The following is a 19,141-nucleotide window of genomic DNA, read 5'->3' as shown; positions in this document are numbered from 1 at the left end:
CCCCCCTCAGGAAGAAAAAAAATGTTAAAATTTTAGGCGCAACTAACATTTTAAAATAAAGAGGTAAACTGTGCAATAAATTTTAAGAAACAAAGCTTCAAACACTGAAGTCTTGAAACCTAGCAAGCTTCACCATTTAATAAAATTATGACTCATTTTAGTAAGAACATGCTTTTTTAGTAAGAAAAATGCTTTCTGAGCTAAGTTTGAACTGCTGGGGCACATGGGACACCCACAAACCCAGTCAGCAGAAGTCTCAAACTCCTAAAAGATTAAAGGAAAAATAAATTAGTGTGTGCAGAGAATGAAAAAAAAAATCCCCAATGGTACTCATCTATAAACAGAAGTAAAACTAAAACTCCCCTAAAATCCCCCAATCATCAATCCTTATAAACTCAGCACTCCTCTCTTTACTTCTTCAGGACCCCTTAGTTAAGCGAACACGAAAGTCTGCTGACTTGTAGCTGGTAAAATTGAGCCCTCAAATTACACTAAGCAGGGACACCGACCTCGGTAATCACAAAGTGTTTTAACATTCAAAACCACTCATGCAAGCGTAGGGTTTGCTGAATTTCGCGGGGGGCGGGCTGGCAGGAACCCAGTGGATTTTTTGCAGGTGTGTAATCAGTGTGATCCAGGGCGCGCGCACTAGGCAGGGGGCAGAGGTGAGTGGAGAGCGCTGCCTGGGCGGGGCGGAGTAGGTGGGGCCGGGCGTGTCCCGGGGTGAGAGAGAAGGGCATGTGACAATAGGACGGTGGCGTGTGGGCTGCAGGATCTGGGAGGGGAGTGAAAGCTGGTGGGGGAGTCCTATATGCAAGTGGCGACAGCTGCAGGCCTACTCGTATTTGTGTCCCTTGTCACTATCAAATTAAAGATGTTCTATTAAAAAATTATAAAGACCTAGCCAAACATTGGGGGGGGGGGGGGAACCTCCCATCCTCTATTCACTCACCACCCAATTCCCCTATCTCCAGACGGCTGCGTTTTAAATCCAGTCTAAAAATCCAACCCCCAATGTAAGAGTACTCCCACACCCTTTTCCACCCTCGCAACTGAGAGCGCTTCGAGCTCGGGTTCTCGTGTCCCGGAGCACCCACAATGGGGCTACCGTGGTGCAGCTGCCCAGGAGAAGGGGAGGCAGCATCAGCGGGACATGGCGCGGGCCAGCGTCGCCGTGGCCCGGGAGCGGGGTTTGCCCAAGAAAAGGCGCCGCCGCAGTCCCCGGTCGCCCCTCCCCGGGTTCTCGGCCCGCGCGCCTCCCGAACCTTGCGGCGCGCCAGGCGCAGCTCGGCGGCGCGAGAACCGGCTGGGAGCGGCGGCCCCTCCGGCCCAGCAGCCCGCCGGCTGCAGCCAGGGCGACCGCGGAGGCGGCGGGCAGGGCGCGTGCGCACTGCAGGGGCGCCAGATTTGGCGGGAGGGGGAGTGTCCAAAGCTCTTTGTTTGATGGCATCTCTGTTTACAGAGTTTACACTTTAATATCAACCTGTTTCCTCCTCCTCCTTCTCCTCCTCCTTCGTGACCTCCTCCTCCTCCTCTTTCTCCTGAGAAACTTCGCCCCGGCAGTGCGGAGCGCTGCTGCGCAGCCGGGGAGGGACGCAGGCAAGGCGGCGGGCAGCGGGAGGCGGTAGCCGGTGCGTCCCCGCGGCTCTCGGCGGAGCCCCGCGCCCGCCGCGCCATGGCCCGGAGACCCCGGCACAGGTAACGGGGAGTCCATGAGGGCGGCCCAGGGCAGGGACGCGCGGGACACCGGGCGCCTAGGAGCAGGTGGGAATTGGTTCCCGGATCTTCTGTGGTGCTGTCAGAACCCGGGAGGACCCGGAGCCCCTTGCCTCGGCCGCAGAAGCGGCTGGAGAGACTGATGAATGGAAAAGTCTCTGCGGGAAATGCATCAGGACATTGGGAAGCACGCCCCGCGGCTCTTTTTGCAAGTTGCACGGGTATATGTTTCCCTTTGGGGGGGAAAAGAAGCTCGTTACAGCCGGGGTCAGAGCGGTGTCCACCAGCCAAGGGGAGCCCACCAGGTGCCTGGCGTGATGCCTTGAGTGTCGGCAAGAGAGTCGCAGCCTAATTGCTGGATGCATTGAGATATGTTTGGATTTGAAAGTGCAGAGCATATGGCAGATATAGGAAAATGCCGGATTGTTTAGTAGCTGCAGGTAGTTTATTTAAATTTCATTCATTCATTATGGAGGCACAGAAGAGTGTCAGCTGACAGGCGGCTGGAAAGAAGGTTTTAGGGGACGAAAAGGCTTTGCAAATTGTTATAAGCCCTGGTTGAAGGTTCGAATCATTATTCTCTGGAAGGTTTTTATTTCTACTGCAAACTGCACGCGCACCCACACGCGCTCGCGTTGCACATGTCACCGCACTTGGGAAGGCTGGTCAGGATGATGGGTGAAATGCCCTTACATTTTGACCCTACAGATGGAATGAGGGAGAGGAGGAGGGAAATACTCATAGGAACTGTCACTTGCTGGCGGTCCAGCCTCTACCAGCCCCGGGGATTTTCCAGACTCATCACGCCCGGGCTCCCTGAGAGAACAGGTTGCGGGGGCTGGCTCAGTGGCCATATAGTGGTCGCCACTCGGCCCAAAGGGACAGAGGCCCTCAGCACCAAGGCCGCTGCTGCGCACCTGGGATGCAATCCCCGCGGGCTCTTCTCCTGGGCAAGAGATCCCGAGGCAGTGCGCACACGTGGACGCGACTGAGGTCGCTGCTCCTGCCCGCGCCCTGCTGCAGCTGCCTTAAGTCTCTCGGCCTCCGCAAGGGCGATCGGACAGACCTTCGCGAAGGCGTTCTGGGAAAAATCCCGTGAAGGCAAAGCAAACCCGCCCGCTTTTCTTCGGGTTGTTTGATTTTCTCATACTTATTTGTTTTATGTACTGGTGGGCATTGGTCCTCCTGTGGCTCTGGAAGTTGCAACGAGCGTGGGCGTGAGCCCTGCAGCAGAACCTCGATGCTGGCTGGGGCCTGGAGCTACGCCTGTGCGTGCGTAGCTTGGAGTGGGAAGAAAAGGGGGTCGATACAGGTAAATCCCGGCCCCCTACCCCTCTCACGGGGGTCGACCTCGCGGGGCAAGGATGCCACCCCTTGAGGGGTTTCACCTTCGTTTTTTGGACTTCACAGGAAAGCAATCAAGCTCACCTGTTTTGTTGAGAGCAGAAACTAGCAATAGGAGGAGGGAGCTGGGAAGGGGTGCTGACCCGAGGCGCGCTCCAGGCTCCGCGCCCCAAGGTCTTGGCTGCCCCCGCTGGGCGGGGCTGCGCAGGTTCCCCGCGGCTCCCAGGTAGCCCGGAGGGGAGGGGCGGGAGCCTTGAACCTGGCTCGGGGGGAAGAGAAACCCGGCTGCGGGTTCCGAGCCGTTTCTTGCAGGGCGAGCGTCAACTCGGCAGGGATTATTAACCAGGTCAGCGAAATAGTCTGAACCCCTTTTCTAGAATCACAGTAGCGGCCACAAGGCACTTCCTCCCGCTCCCCTCCCTCTTCCCAACCCCCAGCGCTTCTTTTCTTTTTCGTTTCTTTGCACGGTTTGTTTCCTTGACAGAATGTAATATTCATAGTTGTACTCTTGTAACCACACCGGGTCTAGCAGGTGGAGGAGTCGAGTGCATCAAGCCTGAAATCAGCCTTTGAAAGTCCTTTGACTGTTGGGTCTGAGATCTTGTCAGAGCAGATAAAGGAAAAGTTATTTCAGGTCTTTAGCAGAAATTAATCATGCTACTGAGGCGGGCAGGACAATTTAGTGCAAGGAAATCAGATGCAAAGGTCAAAGCAGAGCCCCCGCGTGAAGCCTGCGGATAACAGTCCTGGTCTGGTCCCGCTGTCCTCATGGCCCTTGCAGAAGGCACATGCCACGTTTTCCCCCAAGACTTTGGTTTTGCACAGTTTTGCCTATTTGCTTAATTTTAAAGAGGCACAGAAGACATAGAGGTATCATTTATGCACGCTGGAAAGTACCTTAGAAATAGAATCCAAACCCTAATGTATAAGCGAGGAACCGAAGTCGCGAGAGAGAGGAAGTGATTTGGCCAAGTCACGCAGCTAGGCGGAGGCAGAACTAGGACTGACACCTTATCCTCCAGAGAACTCTGGTCCTGTTTGATTCTAGTTCTTTCTCACCTGAGGTGGACTGCCCCCCTGTGGGCAGCTGAATATTTTGCTTGTTTCTAGACTGTTGTTGCCAAGGGATATGCCCAGTTAATGGTTTGGGAAATGTCCACAGTTCAGGTCTCCAGGTCTAGCCAAACCTAAAAAGTTAATTTGAGTTGAGCCTATGACTCTACTTTCAAATTCCTTTGGTTTTCTTGCTATCCATGATACTTCACAAGGAGCTACTTCATTTGATGGTTTTCTAAGGAGTTTACTACGAACCTTTCAAAAGAGGCAGACTTACAGCTCTGGGCTTATGTTAATTTTTTCTTTATAATACTGTATTTTATGTTAAAAGGAAATTCTTTTAATTGTTATTGACTTGTCAGTATTATTATTGTAATTATGGTTGATTGTTTACTCCCTCCTGTTTTCAGTATTAAACAATACACTCTTGTTTCAAAGGATAGAAACTAAATGGAAAAAAAAAGACTAAGTAATGGGATTTGTGAGTGTGTGTGTGTGTGTGTGTGTATTGGTAGTTGTACTTGAAGTTTAGATCACATCTTGTCACCATGCAACCTGGATCATCAGATTATTTCTCAAAATAATAGTTTTAAACTATTAGAATCCCAACTCAGAGTTTTTGATGAGCACTTCTGCTTGACTTGTAGGGAGTTGGTAATTTATGCTTCTGAGTTAGGTAAGATAAAACCTGTTATGAATGTAAATTTCCTTTTTTAAAATAATTTGCATTATGATATTGCTTTTATCATAAAGCAATCAGTCTCAGTTTGATGGATTTCTCAATATTACAATGACAAATTTTAATGAAGTTTGTAAGGTAGTATAGCTTTTCATATCTTGTTTTATAAAGAAAATTATAGCTGAGAGTAAGCTATGAAATTACTCTCATCTCTTCGATATATGATAAATAAACTAAGTATAGAATTTTGTCAAAACTCATCAAAATTCATAGTTTTAGTCAACTAGTAAAGGGAAAACCTCTTTTGAAAACAATATTTTTTTTAACCCATAGATTTCTTCTGGGGGAATCCCTTACTTTTGAATTGGGTACATTTTAAGATATTTTAAACATCACTCAAAGATAGAAAAAATAAGAGTAAAAAAGATTCTGACTATTAAGTGGCCTAATTATTCACTCAGTTACTTTGGAAACTGAGTCATGTAAACATGGCCACAGTTGTGTCCTTCAGGCCCAGGGTTTTGAACAATTTGATATTTATGTTAGTGCCAAAACACTTTGATCACTTGATGGTCTTATCCTTTCTCAGGCTTTAAAATGCTTTCCTCTTACCTTCTCCTAAGCTTCTCATCTTAAGGAATGACTATAATTATATTATTGGATATATTATTTCTTGAATTTTTATTGTAATAAAATGCCAGCCCTGTTGGAATAGCATAAGTGATTTGTTTGTTGTATTTGGGAGATATTACTTAAATGATGTGACATATCCCAGAGATTTTGAGAGTGCACTTATATAAAGGACACGGGTTCTTATTCTTTTTCTTGTCTTAACATTAAGTTTTAAATTTAAACCTTCATTGGTTGGAAGGTTGCCAAATGTGTAACTTGTCACTGATCTAACAATAAGTGCAGGTCCAAACATGCAGAGCAGTAAGACAGTGCCAGGTCCTTTGCCGTATCTGTGGATACCAATAACAGCAGAACCAGTTTACAATACTACAGCAACAGAACGCAGAAAACAATCTTGTTGTGCAAGTTTCCAAAGTTTCATCTTCATAACCTTTGAAAAGCTTGTTGAGGAGTTTTTATGTAAGTTTTGTAATCCAGTAGTTTAAATCCTCTTGTTTCAGCCCAAGTCTGCCATTCTTATTTCTGCAGCATATACAGTAGTGACGAGGATGATGAAGACATTGAAATGTGTGACCATGACTATGATGGGCTGCTTCCCAAGTCTGGAAAGCGTCACTTAGGGAAAACTAGGTGGACCAGGGAAGAGGTAAATAATCATATTATCAAAGCATGAAAAAAAATGGTAGTGTATAATTTGTGAACAACAAAAGTCCAGCTCAACTCCAGGTGTTACAGCTCATTAGGAGGCTCTTTGAAAGCTCAGCCTTGACTGCTTATGTCCCCCACTCATCCACGTGTCCTCTCCTTTCTCCTTTGTGCTCCATCTGTTTCCCTCTGCCTATCCAGTTCTCGCTCTTGAGTCCCACCACTTCCTACCATTTCTTCATTAATTACAAAGATATGGCCACTCTGTGAAGCCATCCTTGGCTTCCTCCAAGAGGGCTGGAAGCATCCTCCTGCATTTCTCTGCCCTGGGGTATAGGTTCTGCCTTAGTGTTGATGTGATAGCTACATCTCTCCCAGGAGACTGCAAGCCTCTTGAGGATAGGGCTAAACATCACTATCTTTGTATTTCCTCAACCCAGAATTACTCACTGCAAAGTAGGATGTTAATAATACTCCCTAAATAAATGAATGAATTGCTATTTCCAAAACCAAAACAAGGAATAAAACAAAACATGTATAGAACTTACCCCTTTATATTATATTCATTTAATACTCTTGGTATTAATCTTTCACAGATCCATATATGGGTATGAATGTTTGCTCTAAAACCATCCATCCAGCAATGGGTAGAAAGACCACTGTTCCCCACATTTCTTTTTCTGCTAGTTTATCAAAAGCTTAATCCTTTCAAGAAAGGAAAAGTTCTTCTGAAGCTAAATTATTAAGGTGTGAGGAAACGTTTCTTTGAAACGTTTTCAAAAATATTGAAATTTTTTTTAATATTCTCCAAAAAATTGCCACGGATCATAGAAGATTTAATTTAAATATAAGTTATATTAACTCTCTTCAATTTCATTGCATTCTGCTTCATTTAAACCAGAGTACCTTTGGACAGACAGACAGGATTCCCAGGAGACACATGGGAAATTCATATTTTACCTGTAGAGATTGTGCACCTAGGATGATCATTAGGGAAATAGAAGTTCTGTTGTTAACCTGGTTCCTGGTTGTGTCTCTATTGTACCAGGGACCTGTATTGTGAATGGATGTTACCTTTGCAGAAACATAAAAAGCACATTGAGAACGACTCTTATGAAGTGATGGGACAGTGAATAGTACATGAACTGAAAGAAGCAATTTTTCATGAATGTTTTAGTGTCTTCTGTGTTCTAATATGTTTTGGCCTCATTTAAAACTGCATATATTGATAATAAGAACTAAATTATTTTATTACATTATATATGCATTCAAGTTTAAGAATCAAAAAAGTTATCTTCTATTTTTTTAACATATGAAAGAGATTGAACCAACTGGAAATATTCTATTTTTTTATTCAAGATCTTATCTATTATCATAGTTCAATGGCTACTGAGTCTAATATTGAAATTTATTTCTTCATCATTAAGTAAAACTTCTAACAGTTGTCATATATTATGCACTGAATAGGTGCCTGGGATTATTATAAATGTTTTGCATAATTACCCTGTGTAATCCCCAAACAATCCTATTGATCTCAGCATTCCCATTTTATAGATAACAATACTAAGGTCTGAAAAGGTAAAATAATACATGCAACTGGTACACCTAATCAATAGCTGAGCCAAAATAAAAACTCTAGTCTGACCCTAAATAAATCTCTGCTCTAGACCAGTATAATTTATTTTCTGTATTTGGATACTTTGAGTAGGGTTTTTTTTCCCCCTGAATCCTAGCATTAATTCTGTTGTTCAGTAGAACTTGAGCAGAGTTATTCAGTAAATGACTGATACCCTAGGATTATCTTTAAATGTCCTAGGATGAAAAACTCAAGAAGCTGGTGGAACAGAATGGAACAGATGACTGGAAAGTCATTGCCAATTATCTCCCGGTAAGTTAGTGATTTATTCTCTTTGTAATAGAAAAGTTCCTCCTAAAGATTTAAATAAAATATTCTTATAGAAGCTATTAAGATATCACATATTGCCGGTATATAAGAAGTAGGGGGAGAGATGCCCCTCTCATCATTTACATTTTATAATGCATGTTTTTGGGGTTTCTAAATAAATTTTAAAACATTTCTACAACATCTTAAACAAGTACTTCTTGCTTATCTTTGATTTCTTGAGATAATATAAATTAATGTTCTCATGATTTGTTAAGTAGTAGATGATTAAACTTGATATTTTTTCCTGTTCAGTTTCTGAATTCCCCATTTTTGTAAATAGCCATATGTTGGTACTCAGGTTTGAAATGCTAGGATATTTTTTACTTATCCCATTCCATTGTCCCTTATGTCTAAACAGTTATGAAGGAAGCTGGAATTCCTTGGTAGTCTCTCTTATCCTTTACATTCCATGGTTGGGTCACAAGTTAGGCCTTCTGTTTTCTCATCTGGGCTATTCCAATGGCTTCCCCACTTGTAGCTTTCCATTTTTTTCTCCATCCCAAACACTATTGACAAATCGGGCTTCCTAAAATGCATATGTATCTTATCTTCTCAAAAACAACAATAGTAATTGGAGGTGTAGCTCAGTAGCAGAGCACTCGCCCAATATGTGGAAGACTCTGGGTTTAACCCTTAACCTCACAAACAAAACAAAACCAAAACCCACCAATGGTGACTTACAGTCTTACAAACTAAGTAAACTGCTTTGACCTGATACAGAGAAGTCCCCCTACATAGCCCCAACTTATAGCTCCCATGCTGTTTCCTACTTCCTCTCCATAAGCTCATTTGGTAGAATTCATTTCTGCTTTCCTCCTCTGGAATTTTGATCCTTTCAGTCTCACCTCCTAGAATGTTCTCCTTCTCCAATCAAAAGTTCTGACCATCCTCCAACGTCCACATCCAGAGCTCTTTTGGATTCCTTTCCTTAGAAGGAATTTCTCCTCCTAAGGGAATGCTTTACTGCCCACCTCTATGGCACTTTGCTTTGCATCTCTCCTTGCATATGAATTGAATTCAGCCTTCTGTTATAATTAATTATATATTTGCCTTTTTCTTCATGTAAGATTGCAAGGTCCTATGAAGTAGGCCTACCTTTTATCATCTTTGTTCCTTCCACAATATAATTTCTTGTGCTCCTGAATGCACATCTCTTAGTTTGGGAAGCAAACTTTATTATATTGCTTACTGGCGGGTTTCCATTGAAGTCTGGACAAAATGGGATTTCTAAGAAGTCTGTAACTATATAGGTTACTTCACAAGCCACAGACTGAGGTCAAGGTTAAGTTAAATTGACAGGCACAGGAGGCAAAGCTTCTAATTTTATATGCAAGTTTGATGTATTCTGTACATTCTTTAGCCTGTAAGTACTGAGGGAAAGGTGGGCTCTCTACACATGCCTTAAGGTGTTCTTGAATGTTTTCATTGCATATTTTCTCTGTATGACTCATATTAAGCAAAGTCTTCACATGCATATGGTGTTCTATCTTTATGATGGTGCATACTTTGTCTAGAATCGGACAGACGTGCAGTGCCAACACCGATGGCAGAAAGTGCTAAACCCTGAACTCATCAAGGGTCCTTGGACCAAAGAAGAAGATCAGAGAGTAAGTTTTGTTTTCATGTATGTGTGCATTAAAATTAAGAATATTCCCCAGACATCTTTGTTGGATGTTTCCCCAGCCAAGGAAGCAGGTAAAGTGAGCAAACAGGAAGTAAAGGACTCTGGTCCCATATTTCCAATGAATGAAAGCAGACTTTTAGAAGTTTTCTAAAGAACTTGTAACACTGAAGAATGATTAATGACTCATTACATAACATTAAAACACAGGTTATTTTTGTGTGTTTATCTGAAGGTGATAGAACTTGTACAGAAATACGGTCCGAAACGTTGGTCTGTTATTGCCAAGCACTTAAAAGGGAGAATTGGAAAACAATGTAGGGAGAGGTGGCATAACCACTTGAATCCAGAAGTTAAGAAAACCTCCTGGACAGAAGAGGAAGACAGAATTATTTACCAGGCACACAAGAGACTGGGGAACAGATGGGCAGAAATCGCAAAGCTACTGCCTGGACGGTAATACTATGTCAAAAAATATATTGATTGGGAAGAATGAAGGAGCGGGATTCTAACATTCTGTTTTAAGTGTATGAACAAATTACATACCATCAATCATGTTTTATTTAGAACCAGAAAATATCCTATAGTTTATCTAGTAGAGGACGTTTAGGATCCAGCCAGTGGTGAGCCTTGGGCTAAATCTTTGAACTTTACTTAGCCGTGGTTTCCCCATTTGCAAAAATAAGTAATAATCTATATCACAGAGCCAATGTTAGGATCAAAGTAAAATGAATGTCAGAGCACTTTGTAAACTGAAGAGCTCTAAACACAGAAGGAAACTAAAGGTAGACAGTCTATTGTTGATCTGAGTTCACTCAGCCAGTTTAGTGACTGGCTACCATTTTGGTAGTTGCTCAGCTATTATTTTCCAAATACCTGGCTTCACTTCATTATGCCACATGATTAACTTTTTTTTTACTTTGAATAAAGAAATAATGTATTTCTAGAGTTATCATACTTTTTCCAGGTTTTAAAATAATGTCTATATAATGCTTTTTTTTCAGTGAACAAGGCAAGAAAATGATCTTATATTTATGAGGAATGACTATGGAAGCTCATTTTTGTCCCATGTTCCTCCCTTAAGTAATATATAACTGAATTTTCTTACTTTGGAAAATACTTTTTACTATGGATTTTAAGGTAGAAAATATTAAAGATTTTTTATTTTTGAGCTTTTTAATATAAAAATGGAGAAAGGGTAATTTCAAAAATGAATTATGCTGTGGTTTCTTGTGATGCTCCAAAGCATTTCCTCCCTCAGGGTTTAGTAAAAGCTTAGAAAATTCAAGAGATTTGTCAAAGGTGGCCTTTTCTCCCCTATGGAGGATATACTATTGCCTCTTCTAAAAATTAAAGGGGTGATCCAACTTCCTCTTACTTTATCACACATTCCCTAACCCCCATGGAATTAGGGAAAGGTAGTCTTAAAATGGTTTTTTGGGTTTGGGTTTTTTTTTTCTTTTTTTCTTTTTTTGAATTGAGAAACTTCCTGAGAGTTTGAAAATATCCACGAGTTATCATTTTTCCCTTTTTTCCTTTCCTTTCACCTCTGTCTGGCTGTAAGAACAGTGGATGCTTTTCAAAAGGTAGGAAGGGTTTTTGACTCAAAATTTCTCACTAGTAATATAAGAGCTAAAGAGTAGACACTGAGACAGCGTCTTTGTCATTCCCAAACACTGCCAAGTCCCTAATTTTTGTGGTGGGTAGGCCCTGCTAAGCCATTCTTGAAGGAGTCATTGTTTTAGGACAGCTAGAACTTTTAGGTTGTATTAGAGTCTTGTACCACAAATGGTCAGGATCAACACTGAAAGGTTATCGTGTTGAAAAATACTCCTTTACCTCAGTCACAAAATGATGAAAAGATACCAGAGTTTATGGAAAGCTCCATACATTCTAGATTAAATAAATAAGAGAAATCTATGGATTTTTAAATTTGGCTGCAGGGAAAGCAAGATTTTAGCAGGTGGAAAAGAGCGAAACAATTAAAAAGATAAAACAACTGTTGGTGGAACCAAAGTAAAGATTTCTGTTAGAAACAGTTTTCTGTCAATTAACTCTAATCTGAATTGAAATTTTTGTTTGTAAAATTTTTATATGCTATATTTCTGTGCAGAACTGATAATGCTATCAAGAACCACTGGAATTCTACAATGCGTAGGAAGGTGGAACAGGAAGGTTATCTGCAGGAGTCTTCTAAAGCCAGCCAGCCAACAGTGGCCACAGGCTTCCAGAAAAACAATCACTTGATGAGTTTTGCTCATGCCCCACCTTCATCTCAACTCCCTCCAACTGGCCAGCCCTCAGTCAGCAATGACTATTCCTATTACCAAATTTCCGAAGCACAAAACGTAAGCCATTCCTGAGAATTTACTTTAGTGAAAGACATGGTTATTTTAGCTACCGATAATAATAATACTTGTGGTTATATTGTTTTCAAAGAGCTTTCCTAGACATAAACTAAGATCAATCTTCACCTATACCCCTTGAAATAGATCAGGGTAAATATGGGTATCCCTGAGTCATGTGTCTAGAAATGAGATGGTTAAGTGATTCTGTCCAGGATTACGAATCATGGTAGTGCCAGCTAGAATCCAAGTTGTTTGATTCTAACTCACTACTTCAATTCTAATTTAAAATCAGAGTTTGGATGTAAATTTTCTTAAAGTATTGCTGAAGAAGAATGGGGGAAGGGAAAGATACATTTATAGTCTAATATTTTTCTCTTCCAAAATGAAAAGTGAATGTAATATTACATTTGGAGAGAAAATAGCTTGGCACCAATGGACAGGTTGTTAATTCTGGTAGTGATCTAGCCAAAATGCAGTTATTGATTCAGTAAACGTTTACATTTTTACTCTGATTCAAGAGCAGAGCTTTATGGCATTGATAATCCAATGTTCCCTTTTATCTTTCTTTGGATTGGTGTGATTCCTTCCTCATTTCTAGACATTTATATGTATGGAAAGAAAGGATTTTTAGTGAGTGGAAAAGAAGAAAAATCAAGGAATGTTAATCTTTGAACTAACAATAATAAATGATGAAATTTATCCAAGAATACAAACCTCATATGCAAATGTTAGGCAAAACATATTCATGAGTAGTTTTTACTCTTCTTTCTCTGTTCCATGGATTTGACTACAGACTTTCCAGAAAGGTCTCAGGTGAATGGATTATCATAAGAGGTTTTGTGCTTTTTATCAAAACATCATAATTATTCTCAGAAAAATATTTTGTTGCAAGCAGCTAGTACCATCTCCTTTTCCCATGAAAACGTTACATACATTCACAAATGTATTTTAGGTTATATTTCCATCATGTTTTTTTCTCTAAGGAATGCTTCCTGTTGGGACTGATGAGCACCTTAAATTTCTTTCATTGTATTGCTTTAGCTGTTCAGCCATTTTTAAAAGGCCTGGCTAAACTTCAAATTAAACGAGGTTTTTTGTTGTTATTTAATTGTTTAGAGAATTTTATCAGTAGAGTACTTTTTCCCCTTCAGTCCCAGAATAAAACCTCAGGAAGTCAAATCCCCTGAAGCATATGTAACCATGAATGACTTGGCCTTTGTTTTCCCTTTTTTGATCTAGGTCTCCAGTCATGTTCCATATCCTGTAGCTTTACATGTAAATATAGTTAATGTTCCTCAGCCAGCTGCTGCAGCCATTCAGGTAAGATTCTCTTATAAAGAAACTCATTATCTGGGCAAGGCAGTGCTTTTAAGAAATGCTTTATTTCTTTTATGTTAGACACTTATTTTCACCTGAGCAGCTGAAGTAAAAAGAAAAGGGAATAGTAGAGAGGAAGGTAAAGTTCAGGCCAACAATCTACCAATCTTGGCTTCTTGGAGGGTTTGTTCTGGAGGGTTTTCTGATGTTCATTGTTACAAGTTGAAACAATTCATTAGGCAGCATCCACTCTATAGCCTCAGATTTCCCATCACTACCTTAAGTTTGAAATCTCATTCAGAAAGATTTCTGTAGTGGAAATATTTGACTTGTCTTGGTTTTACACTGAGGCTCCTTGGGCTGTGTGGTGGTACCTTAAGACTCCAGGCTACAACTACTTTCCAATCAGACCTTTGCTTCCCCTCCCCTTAACTTCTAATTTCAGAGACACTATAACGATGAAGACCCTGAGAAAGAAAAACGAATAAAGGAATTAGAGTTGCTCCTAATGTCAACTGAGAATGAGCTCAAAGGACAGCAGGCATTACCCGTAAGAATGTCACTACGTACTTGGGGGGATGGTTTGCAGCTTTACCCCAATACTCTTCTGTATCCTTTTTCTTCTCTTCTAAATATTACCCCAGCCACAATTCTATATATCAGTTAACTATGTTCAAACAGAAGTAGTTGATAGTAAAAAAAAAAAAAATACTCTTGGTATCAGAATGTGTATTAACTATGTAATGCACTCCACCATTGTCATGTATGTAAAAAATAAATTTAAAAAAGAAAGAAAAAAAGAATGTGTATTAACTAAATTGGAAGTAGTCTTTTTGTATTACAGTAGAAACAAAATTCATTTGTGCTTTTCATCAAGCCATTTTTTTCTCCAGGACTGACTGTAATCAGTTTAAAGATTAGCAAGGATAAAATAAAAGAAGTGCTACATTTTTTTTTTTTTTTTACAAAGCTTTGTACTATATGCTATTTGTTTAACTTTTTTTCTTTTTCTCTCACTTTCTTAATCTGTCCTTGTTTTATAATTGCAAACATGATTTGATGTACATTCAGTATTACATGTAAAAAGATTTTATATATATTTTATATACTTATTATTAAATATATATTTATTATATTTTATTTTATATACATATTTTTATATGTATAGATGTAAAACACTGATGCATAAATAACACTGCTCTCTTTTGTTTGCATGCATGAAAGTTGTGTGGATCATTACTGAATTGTGATATCTTTTTTAATAATTGGGCAGCAAACTGAGAAAGCAGCTTGTACTTTGTAACAAATCTATTTAGCCAACAAAGTGAATAAAAGAGAAGTGATACCTAGTAGGTATTCTTAGGGGTTAATTTCTTTTTTGTTAAATAATAAAATGATTATGTGCACATGTTAGTTTGACCACTCAACCACTTTTTAACTTTAATGTTTTGCAATTTCTCCTGTTGCGTGGTCATGCTGAAAGGAGACTTCTGTTAATTTGCTCTTCTGCTTTCCTAACCACGCTGATTTGGCAGCCCTTCACTGCCTCGGTGCAGTCTACATCCTTAGAAAGGGATAGAAGCATCAGGAACATGTACACAGAAAAGCAACTCAACCTCTTGAGTTCTCTAGCTTTTTAGTAGGTTAGAATGCAAATCAGACAATTCTTAACTCAAAGCAAACATTGATGGACCTTTTGCGAATTGTGTTCAAGTTGATTTCCTAAGACAGTCAGTATGAAAACTTTGTACTTTGTAGCATAGTTTGAAGTTTTAACAAAATGATAACAATGAAGGTAACCACATAAGCATAAACTCTAGTACTGTTAAAAAGCAGGGGCTTGCATTGACAAAAAGGAAACATCTTGACAACTGTTTCATAGGCATAAGTTTTGGATGATGCAACTACTTTTATCTTTCCTCCAACAGCATCAGATACCTTGTGCAACATCATTGCTTTAAGTTCCTTCTTCCTTTCTTTTCCCCCACTTTTTCTTTATTTCTACACTCACCCCACCCCCCTTCCTCAGACACAGAACCACACATGCAGCTACCCAGGGTGGCACAGCACCTCCATTGTCGACCACACCAGACCTCATGGAGACAGTGCACCTGTTTCCTGTTTGGGGGAACACCACTCCACTCCATCTCTGCCAGTGGATCCCAGCTCCCTACCTGAAGAAAGTGCCTCGCCAGCAAGGTGCATGATCGTCCACCAGGGTACCATTCTGGATAATGTTAAGAACCTCTTAGAAGTTGCAGAAACACTCCAATTTATAGATTCTGTAAGTAGAATTACTAAGGCAAGTTAATGTTTCTGGAAGGGATTTAGAAAACTCATTTCATAACTCTTTGCCGTTTTCTATAGTAAATGTTATTGGTCTCAATTCATGTATAGGTAAACGTATGAATTTAGACTTAACAAATATATTTTTGCAGAGGTCTCATATCATACCCTACCAAGACAAAAGGCAGCTGTTAAACTTTTCCTTCAAAAGGCATATTTTAAAAAAAATAAAGCTTATAAAGTAGGACTCCAGCTATCCTTCAAAGAACATATTTAAAAATAATAATAATAAAAAAGCCAATGACTTATAAAGCAGAACTCCAGCTATGGAATTGGTGTTTGAGTTACTTTTAAAGGATCTTTTATTTTGCTTACTTCTTTGTGCTTCTCTAGAATATTGCTTTGCTTTTGGATAGCATATTAAGAATTATGTTTACTGGGAACTTAAAGCAATCTTCCAGTGTATTTGAAATAATCAGTTCATTGGTAGATGTGGCTTTCTGTATAAAATATCGAACATTAATTATCCGTCCCATTGGTTCACCAAGATAAATCATTCTTAGTGAAACAAAACTGGAGTTCAGCCCCCACTCAGCAGACACTCACTTCATTTCCTGGGTTTCCTAGTTGGTTAAAAAACATTTATTGTGTACTTGCTGGAAAGGGCATGGATATCGCCACTGTGTGCCTTCTAGAAAGGTTTTCTCTTTGCTCTATATTGCATGTAAATGATAGGATGTCAGGAGCTCCCCACAGCACATCTGTAGGACTAACCTCGAGCAGTTCCCGAACCCCTCTAATGCAGGGTGACAAACAACTGTTACCCTTGCTGCTGGAAAAAGTTCACCATATGGGCCCCAGGTTTTCTGTGCACTTAGCATGTCTTTCTCAGTGCTGTTTCAGGTGATGATGGCACACAACTTGCACACACTGTCTCAGAGTTCTGTGCCTCCCACATTGTTTCAGGATTCTTCATCATGGTGTGATCTCAGCAGTTTTGAATTCTCTGAAGAAGCAGCTTTTCCACCTAGCCAGCATTCCGCAGGCAAAGACCTCCAGCTTCAGCAAAGAGAGGGCAATGGGAATAGCCCTGCAGGAGAGCCTAACCCGAGGGTGAACAACCCTCCCAAGGCTTTACCTCCTGCAAAGCATAGCACAATTCCACTGGTCATCCTTCGAAAAAAGCGGGGCCAGGCCAGCCCCTTAGCCACTGGAGACTCTAGCTCCTTCCTATTTGCTGACGTCAGCAGTGCAAGTCCCAAGCGTTCCCCTGTCAAAAGCCTGCCCTTCTCTCCCTCGCAGGTAGCACACAATTTCTGCACAGCTGTTACTAATTTGCAACAGACACCTGAGCCTTAATAATCTAGAAACTAATCCTTTGGAACAAATGACTACTGCTGCCCTTGCTGATTTCATTCTGGCACTGAATCTAGCTGTGGCTGAGACCTGTTGCCTCTCAGAGTCTAGGCTGGCTGCAGGCTAGCTGATGGTTTTGTCCTGATTCTCTCTTTTACTTTATTTGGAAGATAGTTTGCATGGGATATGCTTTTATTTCCTTCTACCCTAGAATTTAGCATTTCTGTCTCTTTCTCTAGTCCTGTGTGATCCCTTTCTTTTAAAATATTAACATGTTTTCTGCCTCTTTGTTCATTTGTCATTATGTGATTCACTGACCCCAGAAAGGAAGGAACCAAATTATGAAAACATACCATTTGGGTTGCAACTGGAAATTTAGATTCCAATCTGTCTTTGAGTGGGAAGGTGGAGGGAGAGGATGAGGAACAAACGCTTAAGGAAAATTTAAAATTTTCATCATTGGCTCTTTTGAGTTGTGTCATATTTTACTAGTGAAGTTTTGGCCAAATATTCTCATTTCATATAGTGTTTCTAAGGCATAGAAATTATAATCTTTATCAGACACTTGTGTTCCTAAATTATTAAAATAATTGAAATTAATAGATAATCTGGCACTTTAAAATGTTTTTCCAATTTTTTCTGTTGAGTTTGTTTGGAGAACAGCTTTAAGTATAAACAAATGATACCTCCACCAAAAAAATATATGTATACATACATATGTATATACATACATATTTGTATATAAGTATATATATGTACACATATGTATATATATGTACATATCTGTGTGTGTGTATATATATATATATTTTTTTTGGGGGGGGGGTTTGTCTGTATTTTCCAAGCAGTGTTATGCAGAATGTTAGTTCTGCAACATTTTAATAGGTGATGTTCCAGAAAAAAAGTCTAAGTATATAGGTATGTACATCTGAGAAACATGGACTCAAAGTTAAAAACAGTTTCTTTACACAAGTACCCTAAGTTAGTTTGTTGTCATCACTATTTTTTGTTTTGTTTTGTTTGTTTTTTGGTTTTGAGACAGGGTCTCATAAGTTGCCTAAGCTCCTGTACCCAAGTGGTCCTACCTCAGCCTCCTGACTATTAGAAGAAATACTTTATAAACTTTTTAATGTTAGTAAAGAGCATGTCTCATTTTCTTGAATCGCAAGTGTCTTTTATTGATAATATTTTCTTAGGATTTTGCAAGTTTTTCAGTATTGACCCTAGTTTTATTTTGGATGCTCAATTGAAGTAAATTAATACCCTCTTCAACACCAGATGATTGTTAATATCTATTATTTTGCATAGTGGGTCAGTAAACCATACTTGCTTATTATCTAGGTGTGATTTTGAAGTTGGGCTGAGTAGAGAATCACTGTTTAATCTAAGTAGTTCTTTTCTCTCTCTCCTGTGTTTAGTTTTTAAACACTTCCAGTAACCATGAAAGCTTAGACTTGGAAACACCTTCTTTAACTTCCACCCCTCTCAATGGTTACAAATTGACTGTTACAACACCGTTTCATAGAGACCAGACTGTGAAAACTCAAAAGGAAAACACCATGTAAGTTCTTGGGTCAAGAAAAAAGTATTTATTTATCTTGGTTATAACTAATTAATGGAATATAACCCCCAACTATCTGATATATTTGTATGTAAGTAATTTTGCTAGTGTATTTATATGTATTAAAAATATTACCTATTCCCAGACAGAATATGTCTGTCCTAGGAATGTTAGAACTAACTAGAAGTAGAAGCTGGGATAATAAACAAAATTGCCTTTTATAGTTCACTCCAATTTCTGTATATGAAGAGGCAGTTTTAATAAAATGTTTCCATCTAGTTTGTTTGTTCATTCAGTCCCTACTGAATTTTTCTCTCACTGAAAAAGATTTTCAGCCTTCTTTCTTCTCTGATTATAAGCTTCAAAATAAGATTGATCGTGGTTCTTTACATAGTTTGTATTTTTAATCTTAAATTTTCTCTGACATCTTCAGAAATATCATATGATTAAAAGCCAAGGTGTGATTAAACAATCATTTTTATTTGATGAAGGCTTAACCTATTCAAATAAATGGAAGAGAAAATCAGTTTGAATTATAAGAAACCTTTGAAGGAAATCCATTCTTATTACTTTCAAATACAAAAAAATAAATTTTAAAAGGTTAACATGTTTTCTAGTGTGAATCTCCTTTTAA

General features: G+C 39.7%; 1 protein-coding gene across 8 annotated transcripts in view; it reads left to right on the top strand.

The window, feature by feature from the left end:
- Positions 1 to 1,675: 1,675 nt before the first annotated feature.
- Myb (MYB proto-oncogene, transcription factor) overlaps positions 1,676 to 19,141 on the top strand; it is a 31,673-nt gene continuing 14,207 nt past the window's right edge. For 2 of the 8 annotated variants that reach the window (XM_026391883.2, XM_026391880.2), the window contains exons 1-10: positions 1,676 to 1,698; positions 5,957 to 6,074; positions 7,890 to 7,961; positions 9,533 to 9,625; positions 9,875 to 10,095; positions 11,753 to 11,987; positions 13,227 to 13,307; positions 13,750 to 13,854; positions 15,334 to 15,588; positions 18,365 to 18,507. In XM_026391883.2, the coding sequence (XP_026247668.1) occupies positions 1,676 to 1,698; positions 5,957 to 6,074; positions 7,890 to 7,961; positions 9,533 to 9,625; positions 9,875 to 10,095; positions 11,753 to 11,987; positions 13,227 to 13,307; positions 13,750 to 13,854; positions 15,334 to 15,588; positions 18,365 to 18,507 (1,346 nt within the window). Of the gene's footprint in view, positions 1,699 to 5,956; positions 6,075 to 7,889; positions 7,962 to 9,532; positions 9,626 to 9,874; positions 10,096 to 11,752; positions 11,988 to 13,226; positions 13,308 to 13,749; positions 13,855 to 15,333; positions 15,589 to 16,556; positions 16,893 to 18,364; positions 18,508 to 19,141 lie in introns of all 8 variants that reach the window. The other 6 variants (XM_026391878.2, XM_026391879.2, XM_026391877.2 and 3 more) reach the window with 6 other exon arrangements.

The sequence above is a fragment of the Urocitellus parryii genome, chromosome 8, assembly GCF_045843805.1.
Source record: "Urocitellus parryii isolate mUroPar1 chromosome 8, mUroPar1.hap1, whole genome shotgun sequence".
Classification (NCBI taxonomy): domain Eukaryota; kingdom Metazoa; phylum Chordata; class Mammalia; order Rodentia; family Sciuridae; genus Urocitellus; species Urocitellus parryii.
This window is presented reverse-complemented; position numbering and strand designations above follow the sequence as displayed.